Raw genomic sequence first — 18,204 nt, 5'->3', positions numbered from 1 at the left:
TCGAAGCTATGTCAATTAAAAAAGGTTACCACAGTGTAATGCAGTCCTGCAAGCATGCTCAAAAAGTTTGAATGAAAGGCATTTAATTGAAAAACAACAAATCCATACACAAATAATTAAATATCTTTCAAGCATCAACCCTCATCATTCAACTATTACCAACAAAACTCCTGTCATCCTCATTACCAGTACCCACCTGAGATGGCTGTGGGGACAGGCCTCGAGCAGGGCGGCCCGGGTGCCCCTGGCGCCATCGCCGGCCACACATACAGACGAGAGACGCGCCAGACCCGATTCGACAAGACGCTGCATCTGAGGACGGACGGACGCGTCATGACGTGCTTGTGTGTAAATTTGGGATGTTACCTAGCAGTCTAAAGTAAAATACGAGAAATAGCGAAAGATGCCTCGTTAATATACACGATCAATGGGGATTGACAATTTCTTAGTTACACTTGCCAGCAATGAAGCGTGACACATAAGACACATATTCCTGAACCCTCACAAACCTTCGCACAAAACACTCCGGTTCGCCCGCTCGGTTTCACCCTTCTTACCTGGCCGCGCATGTTCGATGTCGCCTATCAGCCCCCTTACCTTACTACCAAACGTCCCGTGACTAGCCTGTCTGAGACTAACCGACGTTAGCATCTGGCTGTCCGGTATTGTCCGCTGAGCCTTCCCTCGCACTCACCTGTCTGAGACTGGCTGACGTTAGCATCTGGCTGTCCGGTGCCGTCACCAGGACGTCCTCGTGTAGCAACAGAGCGCAGACAGTTCCCAGCTGCAGACGCAGCCGGATAGAGTCCTCACCCTGCTCGTCGTCTGGAGACAGCAGAGGTCTGGTCAGGAGAGAGTCAGGGCAGATCAGGAGAGAGTGGGGGGAAGGTAATGCAGAGTTAGTCAGAACTAAGCCCTGGGCTGGGATGGACAGAAATGACAAGACAGGGTGTAACTGAGGTACACAAGAACAGATGAAAATCGCACCTCAAAGTCAAAATATGCGCAGAACAATCAAAAGGAGTCAATTAAAATGACAAACGAACGAAAATCGTAAAACAAAGCAGCCTGCTCTCAAAATGTGAGCACCAGCTGACCTGATGACCCCTAATTCCCCTCTGATACCGTTCAGCCCGTTCCGTTCCGCAGGCGTTCGGACTGACAGAGCCACTCTCGCCTCACCTTTTCCCCTGTCGCGCCGTCTCCTCGGCCGTGACCGGGTGTATGAAAGCTCCGACCTGCAAACCACCACAACACGATCTCAAAATGCGTCAAAAACACAGAACAAACTAAACAATTGATATCATCTTCTATTCACATTGGTCAAGTGACTTCCGACTCGTCGGTCTAATGACAATCTCAAAGCCTCATTTCCTTCAGAATTCTTAACCCGCTGTCGCTGTCAACTACCAACAACCCTGGGTCCGGTGCAAGTCCGTCCGGGGCCCAACTTTCCCTACAGAAACTACCATCCGGGGCCCCGCCACGCGTCGCCTAAGCCCGTTGCCTACCTCTGCGCCACGGAGGCGCCGTCCGAGTGTAGACTGCCAGGGATTGTCCCGTCCCCACCTACACCTCACGGAGGGCCTTTGCCCAGTGCTCACCTCTGCGCCACGGAGGCTCCGTCCGAGTGCAGGCTGCCGGTCGCCGAGGACGTCATAGACGTGTCCAAGTCGGCCGATGTGGCCATGGAGGTAATACTGGCGCTGAGGGGCGGCTCGGCCGGCCGCAGGAACGGCAGAAACTCCTCGTCCTCGTCTTCTGTAGACAGACGGACGGATAGAGGGGTGTGGTGTGGATCGGTACACACAAAAACATACATCGCACAGACCGAAAGGGCAGACAGGAGATTTCCCGTGCTCCGACGGCAAATGCCAGAGAGGGCTGCATGGTACGAACCAGTGCACACAATAGCATACACAATACAGCCTAAAGGAATGCCAATGGTGAACGTGGTAAGTGTTTTTTTCCAGACGCGCCGATTGCCTCTCACAATCTATAAATTCCAGCTCCCCCATTCCATTCTTTCCCATACTGCTGCTGCCCTACCGCGGCCCTCTCCCACCGTCTAAATCCCGCCGTCTCACCGAGGTGACTCGACGACCATCCCTGAGTGCGCAGTGCCTGCGTAGTGAGCATCTCTCGGGCGGCCAGGTTCTTTCGCAGCAGCTGGTCCTCGATCACCTGATAGTCGGAGGGCGTCATCGGCTTCTCGCCCTGCCGTCCGCCGCCGGCCGGCCGAGGTGTGCTGTCGACAGAACCACGGAGGATGGAGGTTAGACAGACGGGATAGACGGAGGGGCGGAATGGTAGAGGGACAAAGAGACGGAGAGATAGAGGGACGGAGAGACGGGAGATGGATCAGGGCTAGGACAGAGAGGCAAAGGGTTTAAATCGCAAAGATGAAAAATCACGGAAGAAAACTTTGATTTTTAACGCAAATACAGCCATTCAACTAAACGACAATAAAACCATGCAGCTAAACGACCCACCGACGACCCGACCAAATTACAAGCCAGTGCCAACTGCTGACCTTTTCTCGACCTGCTGCGGGTCGACGATGCCGCTGAAGAGTTCGATCAGATCGTGCAGCTGCCGGGGGCCGAGCATCACGCAGAACGCGCCGGTAGACACCTGAAGACTCAGCTGGGGGTCGGAGAGCAGCGGGTCAGTGAGGGTGACGTACTCGCTCGTATGGGTCAGAGGTCATGGGTCACCTTTTTGCGAGTAGTAAGTACGTTTCATGATTATTAGCGAGCATTTCTTCATTTGTCTTTCTTTTGTCTCTCATTTAATCAATACATCTGCCAAAAGGAAAAGATAAACGAATTTGAAACAGGCATTAAAAGGCAATGAGCAGAGGAATTGATGCAAGATTTCTTCCACCCAAGCATTCACCATTCACCATTTATCTTCACTGACCTTGGGTCCTGGCGCGGCGTCGGCGACCTTGACCTCACAGCGGAGCTCGGTGCGCCCGTTGAACTGACCCAGGAGGATGGGATCGGCACCATCCTGCGGAGGGCCGCACGAGCCGTCCTCCTCCTCATCCTCCTGAGCGAGAAAACGGGTAGTCACGGGCCAGGCGTCATGAAGCAACATCAACTTACGAGGTCTCACAAATCATTATGCAGAGACTCTATGGTCACAGACTAGCAGTTTGAGGTCAAATGTCATGGAAAATGAACCGAGTGAGCCGCGGCAGCAACAACGGTAGAAACCGGAAACGCACGCTCTTATTCAAGAACTCACGAATGTCACACCGCTCTTTTGAGCAGCGCACAAAGTGAGTCATTTGGCTAAGAAACACCGATACACAAAAAAAGATTCAGCGTCACATAAACACCGCTGTTGTCCACTGAACAAGACATCTGGCAGACCACGCCTCAACTATCCACTAAAAGCTGCCTCAAACATCCCACCCTTCTCCCAAACACGCCCTACACACTCCGCCATGGACTGACCGCGTGTTCGGAGAACGATGCGGCCATGCTGCCGGGCTGGGCTCGCCGGTCGGCCGGGAACTCGACACTGTGCAGAGAGACGCCGTCCAGCGAGAGGCGCTTCACGGAGAGGGCGGCCGGAGCCAGCGGGCCCGCGGACGGCTCGGAGGACAGATCGCGGCCGGCCTCGTCCATGTAGTCCATGCTGGGGGATAGTATGGGCGAGCGTGGGGTTACTGAGCGGTGGATGGAAAGGCGGCGAGTTCACATCGTGAAATTGAAACAGCATAATCATTAATCAGCCAGAAGTTTTCCTCAGTGTGTCAGCGTCACTCACCAGGCGATCCTGAGCTCCACTCCGACGCCTCGGCCGCGTCCCTGACCCACGTGCTCCACACGCACCACCGTGTCCACGAACCGCACCTTGATCCGCAGCAGCACTGGGGATAGAGCACAACGGCTATGTAACTTATGCTAAATCACTAGTGTTCATACCACATGCAGCAGCACTTCGACCTTAAATACGGTGCGTAACAAAGTTATCGTGAACACGTTAGACATTTGCGGTGACTGATGCACTTCTCCCTCACGATCCAATCAAGAACCAAGTACATAATTTAGTCAATAACGTAGTCTGCCTTGCGCGCTCCAAGCTGACCACATAATACATATACCATCCCGTTGTAGCAGACGAACAGCTGTATACAAGTTCGCCTCATACACAAGCTAATGTCGTTAACATTCATTTCAACCAGAACCCCGAACTCTACCAGCCACCGTACCGGTGTCGATGGCGGTGGCCAGCGCCTCGATGCCGTCCAGAGTCTCCGATGCCGCCGCAGCCGCCGGGTCGACGCCGCGCGGGTCCACCTGGCTGAGACACTCCTTGGCCATGTCCATGGTGCTGGTGGACATGCTGTCCAGCATGGAGTCGAACATGGCGGCTGCTCGAGAGGACGGAGGAGAGAAGCGGTGAAGTCGGGCATCAACAACAGGCTAGACGTTGGTTTACTGGTCGATTGATATATCACTACAATAAGAGTATAGTTGAGTTGACAAATCACCCACTTGGAAAGGGACTTTAACGAACATAATCAATAAGAATGAAAACGAAATTTGAAAGACAAACAGCCTATCATACAATTAAGTAGTATCCACATAAAAATCAACAGCCTCCAATCACCCCTCCTCTCCGTCCTCTATCCACTGACCGTCATCGAGCATCTGTTTGGCCTGCACGGTGAGCATTAGGCCGCTGATCTCCACAGAGCTGCTGGCCGTCAGCAGCGTCGACCAGGGGATGCTGACGCGCACCTGGCGGATGTAGCCGTCCACAAACTCCAGTGGCAGGTTGTTGGCAGCGCCCACATCGTTCAGCGCCTGCCGCAGAGGGGAGAAGAGGGAAATGAACGGGGGTGATACGGCCCTACATTATGTTCGAGGTAGATGGGAGAGCATATAAAGGCCCCTCACCCTCACCCTAACCTCGATGCATTACGGTCGGTTGCGAAGTGATGTTGGGAGTTGTGACCGCCGGAATTGTAAGTCCCCGCCGAACCGGTCGGCTACGGGGCGCGCGAGTTGTGGGCCGCTGACCGGGACACGTGACCGGCCGCCTGCGGGCGAGTGGGCGGAGCCGACCCTCGGTGGCGACCGCCCGTCAGCAGTCGGTTGGCGTCCGGATCTCGAGCCCGTAAGGTACGGCCTTAATCTGCGGCCGACCTATTGCACACGGGGTAGAGTGACGGCACGTCAGCTCAGGCACCGGGAGAGTGCGGCTTAGTGGCCGACTCTTGCACCCCGGCTGCTGTACTGCTGTACCGCTGGTCGGCTTATCGGACAGTAGTGATGGAGGGTCGGCGGACGCTGGCAGCGCGTTGCAACCCGGTGTCGATCCCAAATTGGAACTTTTCCGGATAGATATCGGTAAGGTCATCCCAGTGCTGTTTTGACTGCGACGGTTGTCGTTTTTGATTGCGTATATCATCACAAGATATGGCGGTCATTTACTTAGTTCTTTGAATAGTCGGTTGAAACTTTTAGTTAATCCGGTCATATGTTTGTCTGAATACAGCCCACACTTTTATACACGGCCATAGTCGCTGCTGTGAGCGCCGTCTATTTGCTGCATGTGCTGGTCGTGTGACCGCTCGTGTGACCGCTCGTGTGACCGCCCGGGCCGCCGCTCGGCGCAGCTGACCGACTGACTGCCTGGGGGCGGGGTCGAAGGTCGGGGAGCTGCGCGGTCGAGACGAACCGCCGCTGACCGACTGATGGTCACTCTCTGACCGGCCGTGATCCAATACAGTCCGTCTGATGAAGAAATGCTTGTGAGTGAGACGGCGGCAACATAACAGTCGCAACAAGTGAATTGATTTATTGCATTTTCGGCCTTAAATGACGTTACATCTGGCATCACTGATGTCATTTGAGACCAAAACATTCTTCTTAAATAACTTCCGATGGAATTGGCGAATTCGGGTCGAATACGACACCAATAACCCCAGAACAAGCTGCTGATTCGAAAGATATGCAACGTGACCTTACTCGACAGGTTTCCTGGCCTTACCCTCATTGACCTACCTGACCTAAGTCGATACCCAAGATGGCCTGTCCCAAACAAAAGCATATCATCTGACGCTTCTGGACAGAAGAGACGCGATATTACTGAGACCGCTGCTCTGCGTACTGCAGGCATCCTTGTTGTTGTTCTTGTTGTTGTTACTCCTGCTGGGACCTCCTTACGGAGGACCACAGCCGAGCAGCTCCCTGTGGCGATGGTAGCCGGCCACCACGTCCATGGCAGCCACTGATCGGCGTCCCGCAGCCGCGACGGGTCGACATGTGTGCTGCTCTTTAGCCGCAGACGGCCGCCAGCGAGGGCGGGCAGCGGAGCAGCGCGTGCTCCGGCACGTCCGCTTCCTCCCGGCACACGGCGCAGAGCGCCGTGGGGCATCGCTTGTCAGGGCACTGCAGGCACGCCGCGGAGGGGAGACGGCCGATCCAGTGCAGATACTGGAGCGAACGGCCCCAGTGGCCCGCCCACCCTCATCTGCTGCACCGAAACGGCGGCCTCTCGGTCCTCTCCGGGGATGGGGAGCGGCAGAGCACTCCTCAAGACGGTCTTGAAGAAGGATTCGGGTCAGTTGTCGCGTAACTGACGAGTGGCCGCCCGATGGACTGCCCGTGTCAACAAGAAAGCCGCTTGTTTGGCCACTTCGTCCGCGCGTCCATTACCCTCGATCCCGCAGTGGACGGGAAACCACTGCAGTGTCACCTCACGGCGCTCGGCGATATCCATCAGAGTCGTCCAAATCTCCGCCCCGAGGGTGGAGGTCTGAGCGGCTGCTCCTGCGTTGAGTAGACTCAGGGCGACTCTCGAATCGGAGCAAGCAACGAGCGGGGTGAGAGACGGCTCGTCCCGGACCCTCTCCAGCGCCGCCCGCAGGGCGAAGAGCTCTGCGCGGGTGTTGGAGCACAGCTCTCCCGCTGCCACCCCAACCTCAACGGTCTCCCTCGAGGCGGTGAAGATGACGGCGCCGCCTCCTCCTCGCCTGACCCCTGCGTCTGCAGAGCCGTCCTACCAGATCCAGGTGGCCTGGGCTGGGAGCGTCGCCAGGGGTTCCCGTGCGGTCTCTCGTCGAACCTCGTTGGGGGCGTCCCGTCAGCCGCCGGGACCGACGTCCAGCTTGAAGACAATCGAGCGGTGGGCTGTTCAATGTTCATGGGAGGAGAGGAACCTGCTAACGCGGTTCCACCTCCAACCCCTCGGCGCCCGCCTCGAGCAGCGCCGACCGTCCCTGCTGACGCCAGCCGGTGGTCGATCTAAGGCGCGTTGGTGGATCGGCCTCCGCGGTGACATGCCGTCTGGAGGGATCCGCCTTCTCGAGGTGGCGGTCCGGCCGTGGAGAGCGGCCGGATTCACTACACGGATCCCATATGCCCCCCCCCCCCTGGGCGGGATGCCGTACAGCCGACGCGCTGCCCCCGGCGCTTCGCAGACGCGATCATTTTCGATCATTTTCGTCGACGTTATACATGCCAAAAATCGGATCCCGACCTTTGAGTTGTTACTTGACCTCAGAGGTCGCCAGTTGACCTGATGTCTCAAAACCAGATACCATTTGCTGGATCTTGTACCAAGCAATTTGCTCGCCCTCTTTCACGAGTTTCTGGCTAAATTAGTGGCGTTTTAGCCTCATAAAAACGATTGGTCCTGTGGGGATTTAACAAATGTGACAAACCTGAAACCGCTGCACCAATCCTTAGTCTAGCTTCAACTTCAGTTGGTCAAAACTGGGCACAGTAGCTTTTCAGCTTAAAAATAAGCATCTAGCTAGGCCCAATTCCCCTTGCTATTCATAATTTTTTTATTTCAGACAGGGACAGAGGAAATGTGCACAATAGCAAGTAAAACAATTGGCATGCAAAACCTTAGATGATATCAGCTGAGAAAGATCACTTTTATTAATGCCTTATGAAAATCTCTGGTGGCTTTTTGCACAATGCACTGAAACCTCAGGAATTTGGAATGCTTTACTGCATTGGGCAGCCAGTCATGTTGTACTCATCTTACACCAAAACAGAGAACTCTATATATCTTGAATAATAGATGAGCTCTTTTCACCCTCAGAAAGATGTCTGATAAGACACTTGCCTTGCAAAAAGGTCAAGTCCAAACCCATTGCTGGTGGCCTGTGGCATACATCCCAGTACCTTCCATCATCTGTGATTCATCACTTATCTGATCAGCTACCACCTACCTACTTAGACATTCTGGCAAATTTCATTATAGTAAGAATTAAAAAGTAAGTGGAAAGTATAAGCATAAGGTGTGATGAATACAATATATAACATATTACAAGACTGCAAAACTAAATATATGCATATGCAAGGAAATATGCATATATTTACAAGAGCATAATGTTCTTAAAGAGTCCTCTTCCAGCTACAACTTTGAAAAAGCTGAGCCTCTTCCATAAAGGATGTAGGACAATGCAAGGCACCTGAACATAACACAAAGACAACACAAAGCCAGCATGCAATGCCCTTTGCAATTTGTCTCCAATTTGGGCGCCACAAAGAAGGTAAGAGAAGAAAAGAGTTAAAATATGATTCAGCCTGCCTGAAATGATAACATTATATCAAAACTCATTTCAAGTACAGGCAGCAATAGAAGCAAGCAGTATAAGTCATTTTAATTGAGGACAAAACTAATGTTCCCAAATATTCCAATTCAGAATCCATTTGTTGTGATCCAACTGACATTAAGCAAATACAGCACTGATGCCCAGTGGCAGGAACTGCTCTGAAATCAGGCCAAGCATACAAATTATTCAGAAGAAAGGCAATAGTACTTGACGCGCAGACAAAGACACGCAGCTCGGGTTGCTTTACTTCCACCAATTTTCAAGCATGGCAGGTGCAGACCTTTGCCAGGGGAGGATAAAAAAGTAGCAAAATATTCCATTTTTTACTTACATCAACATCCAGAAGAATGTCCTTGATTTCTCCAGTGCCCTCGTAGATGTCGACGCTCAGCTGTTCCAAAGTGAGCTTCTCCTTTAGGAATTGACCTAGATATCGTTGCAGCAAATATCTACATGCTCGCTTCTTGATGCTATCTGACCATGGAAAACGCCAAACCATGGTGCAGCAAAGAAATAGTCCGCTAGTCAAATCCTCTCAAAGCATTTCCCAACAACAACAATGACAAAGACGTGCGACCCCAAGGCCTCACATCTGCGTTGTGCGTGACGTCATGTTTGTTTTGCTCGCAGCTGTGCTACCATATCCAAGGTAAGTTCAGCGCTACCATATGAAGGGAAAACAGGAGAAATCCTTCATTGCCACATAAGCATTGCATAAGCGCGTCAGATTGGGAAAAACACTGGGGTTTTGCATGTCATTTGTTACGCGCGTGTGCTAGCTAAAGCAAAACGGCTGCTCAAAGCCCAACGGCTTCTACCTAAATGTGTTGAGCCTACAATAATCATTTGAACGGGGAGTTGAATTCAGTGACTGACATCCATGTCCGATCGGCGATCTGGATTCACCATGATCCATTTATTTTTCTTCATTTTGCTTTGGGACTTGGGGTCAAATACAAAAGGTACAAGAGGGACAGTGATAACTGACCCTGCCTCTACATCTACGATAGATTGAAATTCATAACCGTGATAGCATACTTTCCGGCTTCCGCTTCGCAGTACACCGTGAGACCGCAATACGCATCCATTCATCCACCCGGCAGTCAGCTATGCTCCGCCGCGACCATCAGCAGCTTGTTTAGCCATCCGGCACCCGCTATCAGTCAAGCCACCGGCGTCTCGTAGTGACCCACCGGTCCACGTCCTCACCTGACCCGCTGCGCCCGACCAGAGCACGTGAGATACGCGCTTGCTTCGCCACTTCACTCCCGATAGGCGAGAACGGAAAACGAAACGACGAAGGACGAGTTCCACACTCTCGGCGACACGGCTGCGGCCCACCCGGTTCTCACATTCGAACCGACAACCTGAGGCTACACCTCACTCCACTCGAATGCCTATTCGTAATCAGAACAAGCCGGTGCATTTTTTAATGCATTTCTTATTCTATCACGCCATCGCTGTTTTTCCTGAGTTTTGGCACGTCATTTATTGTTTGCTGTATATGTTCCCTGAATCACATCTGAGCCACTTCAGGTGCATGAGCGAACCCAGTGGGAATAAATCAAGGCATGAAAACATGTGAACATACTAAAAGTTCCGACCCGTTTACATTTATACATATAAGTGTTCCCCTCGTGGCGTTATTAATGATTGAACGTACAATGTACTCACGACTTACTTGACAGTATTCACAAAAAAATGCAGCGAAATCACATAAAAATTGAAGAGGCATACACATTCGCACACCCCATGGACTAGGAAGCGACGCAAAACATTCCGTTCTTTTCTTGATGTTGAGAAAAGAAACGATATACCAAACGACACGAACACAAATCGTATGTATGCGATACAGGCAAGTACCGAATTATTAACATTCAGTGTATAATTAGCTCCCATATCTCGACAAAGTCTGCTCCCACCGCATGTGCGAGCATATGATAAAAAATCAAAGATAACCAATAATTATTCACCCACATTCCTCTGGAAAGTTTTAACTCCCCTTTTACCAAATAAAAACAACATAACGATTAACAAATAAAACGTCATGCTAATATAAAAATTTGATTTAAATGCGGCAGCAAATATGGCAGTTATAATGCAGGGAAATCTCGTTGGTTCCAAAACCTTGCATTGTAAAATTGACTAAAACATCCACAACATAGCATTTAGCCATAGACTAGCAGGTGCAACTCCTCGCATTTCATTCATACATTACCCTGCTAAGCACAGCCTATATAACGATAAAACATCCTTTTAAAACTCACTAAGAAATCCTAAGGCACGCTATCGGCGGGAAAACATATTCCTCTCACGTGATGGTTAGCGCATTGTTTTGCGGAGAGTGAGCAGGATGAGACGGCTCCCAGCTGCCTTCCGGGGGCGGAAAACGATGCCGTCAGCGTCCGCTACTCCTGATTGGGGAGGCTAGGCGGGCGGTACGCTCTGCCGCTACTCCTGCGCGGCACGGCAGGCAGATGGTAGGCGGACGGTAGGCAGGCCATAGGCGACTGGTCCCTACATTCGCTACTCCTGCGCGGCACGGTAGGCGGACGGTAGGCGGACGGTAGGCGGGCGGTAGGCGGGCGGTCTCTTCTGCCGCTACTCCTGCGCGGCACGGTAGGCGGGCGGCGCGATGGGCTCCAGCGACCACCGGCCACCGCCGAGCAGGTGCAGCTTCCAGTCGTGGTAGGATGTCAGACTCTCACGGTGGCCCACGCTGAACAGGGTCATTTGTAGCCGCAGACACTCCTGGCGGATATCACACAGACGTCAGCCGTCTCATGCAGTGGGCAGTACGTCTTTAGGCAGATAGTTCGTGAAACGGGCGAAGATACAGCAACTTATCGCTCAATGCATGCCATGCTGAGACGGCGCAATGAGGCACCCGTTGATTGACGCTTTGATTGCGCTAACTTTAAAATTCGAAAATGTTTTATCGGTAAGCAAACAAAACTTCAGAATGCAGCTTCATATGCAGGTCAGATGTCAAGTTTGAACGTCAAAATCCTGGTCCAGATATCGGCACAGGAGCTTTTCCATTATCACTGAATGGTTAAAGCTTGATATCGTAATTTCAGAAAAAAAAATCTTACCTGGTAGAGGATCTCTTCCATGTCGGGACTGACGGCGCTCGTGGCCTCGTCCATGAACACAAACGAGGGACGGTGGTGGAACAGACGAACGAAACAGAGCCTTTGCATCTCGCCCGGCGATAGCAGGTCGTACCTGAAGGGTTACGGACGGCACCGTCAGCCAGACGATAGGAGATGGTGGTCGTTCTAAATATCGGTGACGGCTCTTGATCCCCCGAGCGTTTGGTGGCACATATGGATAGCAAGTCGAACTTCACACTACTTTCGCAAGAAGCTTTAAAAAGGCGCCCTAGCATTTCCTAAAATTTGTCATATAATTTTCTGTCGCTATACGGCGAGAGCCAAGCACTCTTGCAGGCGAAAAACAACATTGGCCAGGCATCCCTTCCTTTTCTGTCGCGAGTGAGCGAATGATGAGTGCAGAAGCGGCAGAAGCTCCAGCCACTGACCAGTTTCTGGCGACGTCGGCATCCAGGCCGCCGCAGCGCTCAGCCAGACCGGTGAGCTGCGTCAGATGCAGGTAGTGCAGCATCTGCTCCGTCTCGGCCGCCGAGAAGCCGTCCTCCTTCAGACGCTCCGGGTACACAATCTGACAAGTAAATAAGGGCATGAAGCAAAGGTACCTATCATGACCGAGAGGGTTCGATGTACTGGATACAGGCAGCACAGGGCATGCCATGGTGCAATCGACCGGCTCGCTTACCTGCACTCAAATGCCAAACAGGCTCATTTTCAAGATTGTTTCTCTTGATGCATTTCTCCATTTGTTTGCTTTTATCAGATATTTAAACTGGCGAATATGTATTATTTTGACCCCTCATTTAGCCACAAGGTACCAAACCTTCCATCTCCCAGTTCACGCTGATATCGAGTGACACACCTGACCCCCAGCGCCTGTCCAAACACTCTGCCTCTCCCTTTCCTACACCCTATTCCCGTTACTAACCTGTTGCCGAAGCGACCCGTCAGTGAAGAACGGTCTCTGTGGCATGAAGAACACATGCCGCGGTCCGGGCAGCACGGTGCGGCGCACAGAGCCGGCCGCCGGCAGCCAGAGGCCGCGCAGCACGCGCAGCAGGCTGGTCTTGCCGCTGCTGCTGCTGCCGGTCACCAGCAGACTGCGGCCGCGGCGGACCGTGAGGCTGAGGTCGGCCACCAATGGCTGGCGGCCGCCGGGCGCGCGTACTGTCACCGAGTGTAGACGGTACGGAGTGTCGAACCGCGCGCTGGTCGGGTCCGCGTCAGCGCTGTAAGGGAGAGAGAGGGAAGGGAGCTACCGTTAGGGCCAGAGCAGACGCGGTGATTGTAGAAACGGTTAGTGACGTCAATCAAATCATACTCGTAGTCGTACAGGACAGCTGAGAAGGGTCATACAGAAAATAACATTTTATCCGAAGCAGTCGCATCTAGCGAAGTGCATTACGTATTCATCAGGAACGATTTCATTTGGAAAGTTTTTAATGTAAAATCGACGACACTCACCTTTCGTCCCCATCCTCCGCCTTCTTTTCATCACCACCTTTCATCACTTCCTCCTCCTTCACCTTTTCCCTTCCCTTCTCTCCCTCCCCCTCTCCTTCCTTTCCGGGCGGCGGCGGCGCCTTTCCGTCCCCACCGGCCGGCTCCGGGGACGGAGTGCGGCTCTCTCGCCTCCTCTGCAGAGTGTCCAGACGCTCCATAAGCTGACCGATACGGTGTGTGACGCCCACCACCTCTGTGGCGCTCGAGGACAGGTCCACCAGCTGGGTGAAGTTGTAGATGAGGTACATACAGACGAACGAGTTCTGGAACGGGAGGGGAATGAAGTCAGTCAGAGACGGAAACTGGCGATTGAGGTTGACGAGTTAATGACGAGAAGCATTCTTGAGCTGAATTCAGTAATGTTTGAGTCACTCAGCTCACTCAGCTCGCCTCATTCAGTTGCTCAGCTTTGAGCCCGAGATCGATGGTCTTTATTACTGAAGGAAATCACAATTGATAATATCGCATACCCACATCGAAAGTTTATATCAGCTTTACGACAGAAAAAAACGACTAAATGTGACAACATCTGCACTCTACACCCAATATGAGCCAGCTAGCAACAGTCAGAGTTCCCAATCCCACCCTCGGACAGGCATACCTGACTGATAATAGCGCTCAGCTGCTGCGGCGTCTTGTCGTCATACATCCCGGCGAAGATCGGGATGGCAATGACCAGGTAGTTGAGTATGCTGCCCAGGTAGTCGAACAGATTAACAACCAGCGTCAGCATGAAGCGCCGGTTGAAGAGTGCCAGCTGGGTGGCGACGAGCGCCCCGAGCCGGCGGTTACAGCGGTGCTCCTCCACCACGCTGCAGCCGTGGAAGCCTAGCGCCTCGGCGTGCACGCGGATCTGCATGTGCTTGAACCTAACGGAGAAAGAGATGGAAACGAGGTGGAATCTGGTAAGGGACGATCGGGACGATCCATTCGGGTTTTGCATCCAGTTGATGTATAGCCGGTCTAAAGGCTGAAACAGACTCTTTCCGCGTTCAGGAAATCGCATGCGAGAGCCTATTCAAATACCTACATTATAATTCTTCCTGCATCAATCGCATCCGGGAGGTGCGTGCGATTGATGCGAGCGTGCTTCCAAGTCCCATGGATTTGAATAGGCTCTCGCATGCGATTTCCTGACTGCGGAAAGAGTCTTGTTTCAGGCATAAGTGTATCGCCACTCGCCAGCCCTGTGACAATAGATGTCGCGGTAATCGAGCGCCTGATGCATACTGTGCCGCATGACACTAAGCTTCTCCATTTCGCCGGTAGATGTCTCTGAGATACAGCGCCTGCGGCATGCTGTGCCGCATGACACTAAGCTTCTCTATTTCGCCGATAGATGTCTCTGAGACACAGCGCCTGCTGCATGCTGTGCCGCATGACACTAAGCTTCTCTCTTTCGCCGATAGATGTCTCTAGGCGTTGCGCCTGTATCATGCTGTGCCGCAAAGCTCTAATCTTTACTTCGGCGAAAAATGTCTCTAGGGCTGGGCGTTGCGTCTGAACCATGCTGGACCGCAAGCCTCCAACCCCGATGAAACACGATATGCGTTACTTCAGGCATGAAAGTGTAGCCGGGACCCGTAGTCACTGCACCCGTAGCCGGGTGCAGTGAGTACTTTGGGGCTGGGTGGCCTGTCCTCTGGACGGGCACAGCCCCGGTGACTCACTAGGGTGCCTGCCCAAACCAATGTCTCCCCCTATATCCTATCATCCTCCCGGCTCTGAAATGGTCCCATTGGACGTAAGGGCCTAACCCAACAAAATAAAACAAAAATGAAATGAAACAACTTATTTGAACAAGACTTACACTACCGAAATGTTCAAATAAAGGGTTGACTTAATCGTTTTTTTTTTTAACCCGATCTACAACTGACAACATTCCGCAGCGGAATACCAGAATGCAACGCTGCGCAACGAAGCAGCGCACACACTGAGCACGACTGGAGCCCACGCCTTCCCTGACTAACCTGAAGGTTCCCTCCTTCTCCTCCTGACGCACCACGTACGTCACGATCGGCGTCATCATCACCTTGTTGACCACCGTCGCCACCACGAAGAAGCCGTAGATGCTCAGCACGCCGATGTAGCCCGTGCTGTGGACGATGGCGTAGGATTGCCACAGAACAACGAATTCGGAAGCGGGTATATCGAGCCAGATGACACAAGTTTACGGAACAATTTCGATGGAAGACTACCAATGTAAACATCCAGGAAATCAACTTCAGCAATGCTGGATGAAACATGCAAACAATAATTCCAGGTCTGGACAAAAAGAGACAGCGATTCTTCTCTCGTAGCAGTCGACTTACTTGGAGTATACAGCGTAGGTGTAGTATCCAATGATGAATGGAGCTACGAGTAGCTGGGCGATCATGGTGCTCAGAGTTTTACACATCTTGTCGACATCTTGAGTGATACGCTGGTCACTGCAAAAGGCAACGGAGGGTTACGGGAGGAGGAATATGAACGGCGGGACGACACATCGCAACAGAAACAAAACGCACAGCTAACAATTTACATTGCTAAAATAAAAAAATGATTTCCACGGGATTCATTCCAAACATTGGCCTATAACAGATAGAAATGTCAGCTTATGTTCGGTATACGAGTATGCTATAGTTCGTTTTTTTTAAGTTTGCCCCTCACTGTAAACGTCTTTTTGAACATAGCACGAGAATTGCTAGCTGAATTACTGAGAAAACTGGTTGGCGCACACTGATTTAACCAGATTTCACAGACGATCAATTTCATCAAATTTATTTACTATTTCACAGACTCGTAAATCGTATCTGTCAATACCTACAGCCCCACTGGGATAGACGACTTCTCAGGAATTATGTCTGAACTAATAAATAAATTGCACGGCGCTTAACATAACGTTAAATCGTCGGTGTTCAAAACTTATTTTTGAAAATATTATTCATATCTACAATACAATGTGCGCTAACCAGTTTTCTCAGTAATTCAGCGAGCAATTCTCGTGCTGTGTTCAAAGAGACGTTTACAGTGAGGGGCAAACTTAAGAAAAACGGACTATAGCTAAGTCCTAAATGATTGAGTAAATCGTTAAGCATCCCTATCAAACATATTATAGACAAAATACGAAAGATTTCAGCTTTGAGCACACGAAAGTGCAAGATGCAAAACAAAAACAAAATAAGAGGCGACTCTGATTCTTAAAATTCCCACTAGCCCAGTACTTAAGAACTAGCACTCACGGGTTATCGATGCGCTGATCGAGCACGTTCAGAAGGTAGTAGTTGATGCCGGTGAAGTAGCGACGGTGCAGCGCCCGATCGATCAGCTGCCGCCAGTTGACGTACAGCACCGTCGACAGAAAGATGCGGGTGCCCTTGACGAACGAGATGACCAGAACCAGGCCGAGACACTCGGACGTGAGAACACCGAACGCGTCCAAATCCTTGTCACCGAGCACTTGGTAGTACCGGCTGGGTATAATGCCCACCCAGTACACGACATACTGTTCGGCACCGCACGCCACCATTAGCGCCATTAGCAGGAACACAGTGTAAGCGCCGCACGACGGGAACATGACACCCAGCAGGACGCGCGCCCGACGACAAAAGGTCGCGTCCAGCCCATATCGGCGACTTGCCGGCTCCGGGCCGTCAGAGTCGGCGTCCTCGGGCTCCGACGGCGGCGACGGGTCGCCACCGACGGCCGGGTGAGGAGCCCGGTCGGCGGGGGGCACGAATGCGGCCTCGACGTCCGAGTCCCCGCCGCCGTGTGACGAGTGGTCCCCCGAGTCGGTCATAGTCGGCGACGGCAGGCGGGCCGACCGGAGAGAGTCGAGGGCGGCGGCTGAAACGACAAAGTAGTCCCGGTAAAAATATATTCCTGATCAATCACCGCAAGAGAATTGATAACACCAACTTTCCCGGTCCTGTAATACCTAAATGTTTTAGGGCAGAAATGCCCGAATGTCTTCCGCATCTAATGTTGCCCCGGCCCTTCACTAAGCGCTATAACGTCTTCATCGAGCGTGACTTCGTATGTCGTCTGCGCGGGGCGGCCGAATATGTTTCACGGCAATGGCATACACCGCCACTCGGCAGATCTGAAGTCTGCAGACTACCGTCGAGTTATTTTATCATTTAATATAACTATATTTTAGTCAGTAGTCACACTTTGTCGATGTTTGCCATGAGCCCCAAGCCCAGTATCTGCGCCGAAAGACGTGCAATTGACCCGGGGGGACACCTGTCCTCTCGAGTCAGGCATTCGGAGCTCGAGTGGTCAGTAGGCTGCAGTTCGCTTCGGATCGGGTCGCGTGATCTTGTCGCTATGGCCGTGCGGCGGGCGTGAGCGAGGTCCTCAGATCAGATAGCCGTCAGAGAAAATCGAGATCTGATCAATCAGACAATGGTGTAATCCAGTTTATTTCATTCAGGAATTGGAAAGTACTCCGGAAAGTAACTAAATTTTCCCAGATTCCCACCATTGATTGGCATGTTTAGCTTTTATTTGAAGTATTGGGCAGAAGATTCAGCCTTGGGTCTGAGGAACGACCGAAAGGGTATCTATTAGGCGAGAAGGAACACCAGCCGCCAGCCGCCTATTGTTATCGAGCCGTCAACGTCCGGACTACAGACACCACCGACTGCGACCGGTCAGTCCCCAGGGCTTGTCTATGAACGATTGGTCAATGATACAAACAACTATTTTCCCAAGTGAAAACAATATATTCACTATCCTCATCCTATGTGATATTACAAGAACTTATTGTCGATCATGGCATCTGAATATTTATCGTAAAAGCATTCGCATTTTGATTTCGGAAAGAAAAGCTAGATTACGAATTCGCTGATCGGACACATCCGGCATTGAATGTGCAGATTAGAACCTACCTCAGTTTGTGCACGAATTGCAGAAGATTATATCCAAGCGTGTCAGCTGTAGAAAATTAAAACCACCTAAGTTGCAGAAAGAATATCAACCAGTCAAGCACGGGGAAAATTTGCAATCACTATT

At 51.8% G+C, this 18,204-nt stretch overlaps 2 protein-coding genes across 3 annotated transcripts in view; both read right to left on the bottom strand.

Annotated features, from left to right (window-relative positions):
• Positions 1-9,183, bottom strand: part of LOC122382383 (autophagy-related protein 2 homolog A-like) — a 35,293-nt gene extending 26,110 nt beyond the window's left edge. The window contains exons 1-12 of one of the 2 annotated variants that reach the window (XM_043367620.1): positions 8,925-9,183; positions 4,655-4,823; positions 4,226-4,387; positions 3,781-3,883; positions 3,465-3,648; positions 2,923-3,054; positions 2,534-2,646; positions 2,088-2,248; positions 1,605-1,761; positions 1,183-1,238; positions 695-825; positions 197-312 (exon numbers count right to left, since the gene is read on the bottom strand). In XM_043367620.1, coding sequence (XP_043223555.1) covers positions 197-312; positions 695-825; positions 1,183-1,238; positions 1,605-1,761; positions 2,088-2,248; positions 2,534-2,646; positions 2,923-3,054; positions 3,465-3,648; positions 3,781-3,883; positions 4,226-4,387; positions 4,655-4,823; positions 8,925-9,092 — 1,652 coding nt within the window. In that variant the 5' untranslated portion in view covers positions 9,093-9,183. The remainder of the gene's footprint in view (positions 1-196; positions 313-694; positions 826-1,182; positions 1,239-1,604; positions 1,762-2,087; positions 2,249-2,533; positions 2,647-2,922; positions 3,055-3,464; positions 3,649-3,780; positions 3,884-4,225; positions 4,388-4,654; positions 4,824-8,924) is intronic. The other variant, XM_043367621.1, reaches the window with a different exon arrangement.
• Positions 9,184-10,063: 880 nt separating this feature from the next.
• Positions 10,064-18,198, bottom strand: LOC122382386 (lysosomal cobalamin transporter ABCD4-like). Its single transcript, XM_043367625.1, has 10 exons — positions 18,081-18,198; positions 16,431-17,034; positions 15,522-15,638; positions 15,180-15,305; positions 13,811-14,078; positions 13,171-13,472; positions 12,635-12,935; positions 12,138-12,277; positions 11,689-11,821; positions 10,064-11,344 (listed from the first exon to the last, which is right to left on the bottom strand). Exons 2-10 carry the CDS (start codon positions 16,985-16,987, stop codon positions 11,195-11,197), a joined length of 2,094 nt encoding a protein of 697 aa, XP_043223560.1. The 5' UTR covers positions 16,988-17,034; positions 18,081-18,198; the 3' UTR covers positions 10,064-11,194.
• Between the last annotated feature and the right edge of the window lie 6 nt (positions 18,199-18,204).

The sequence above is a fragment of the Amphibalanus amphitrite genome, unplaced genomic scaffold (assembly GCF_019059575.1).
Source record: "Amphibalanus amphitrite isolate SeventyFive unplaced genomic scaffold, NRLGWU_Aamphi_draft 000138F_arrow, whole genome shotgun sequence".
Taxonomy (NCBI): Eukaryota; Metazoa; Arthropoda; class Thecostraca; order Balanomorpha; family Balanidae; genus Amphibalanus; species Amphibalanus amphitrite.
The sequence above is the reverse complement of the archived record's forward strand: the minus strand, read 5'-3'. Positions and strand labels throughout refer to the sequence as shown.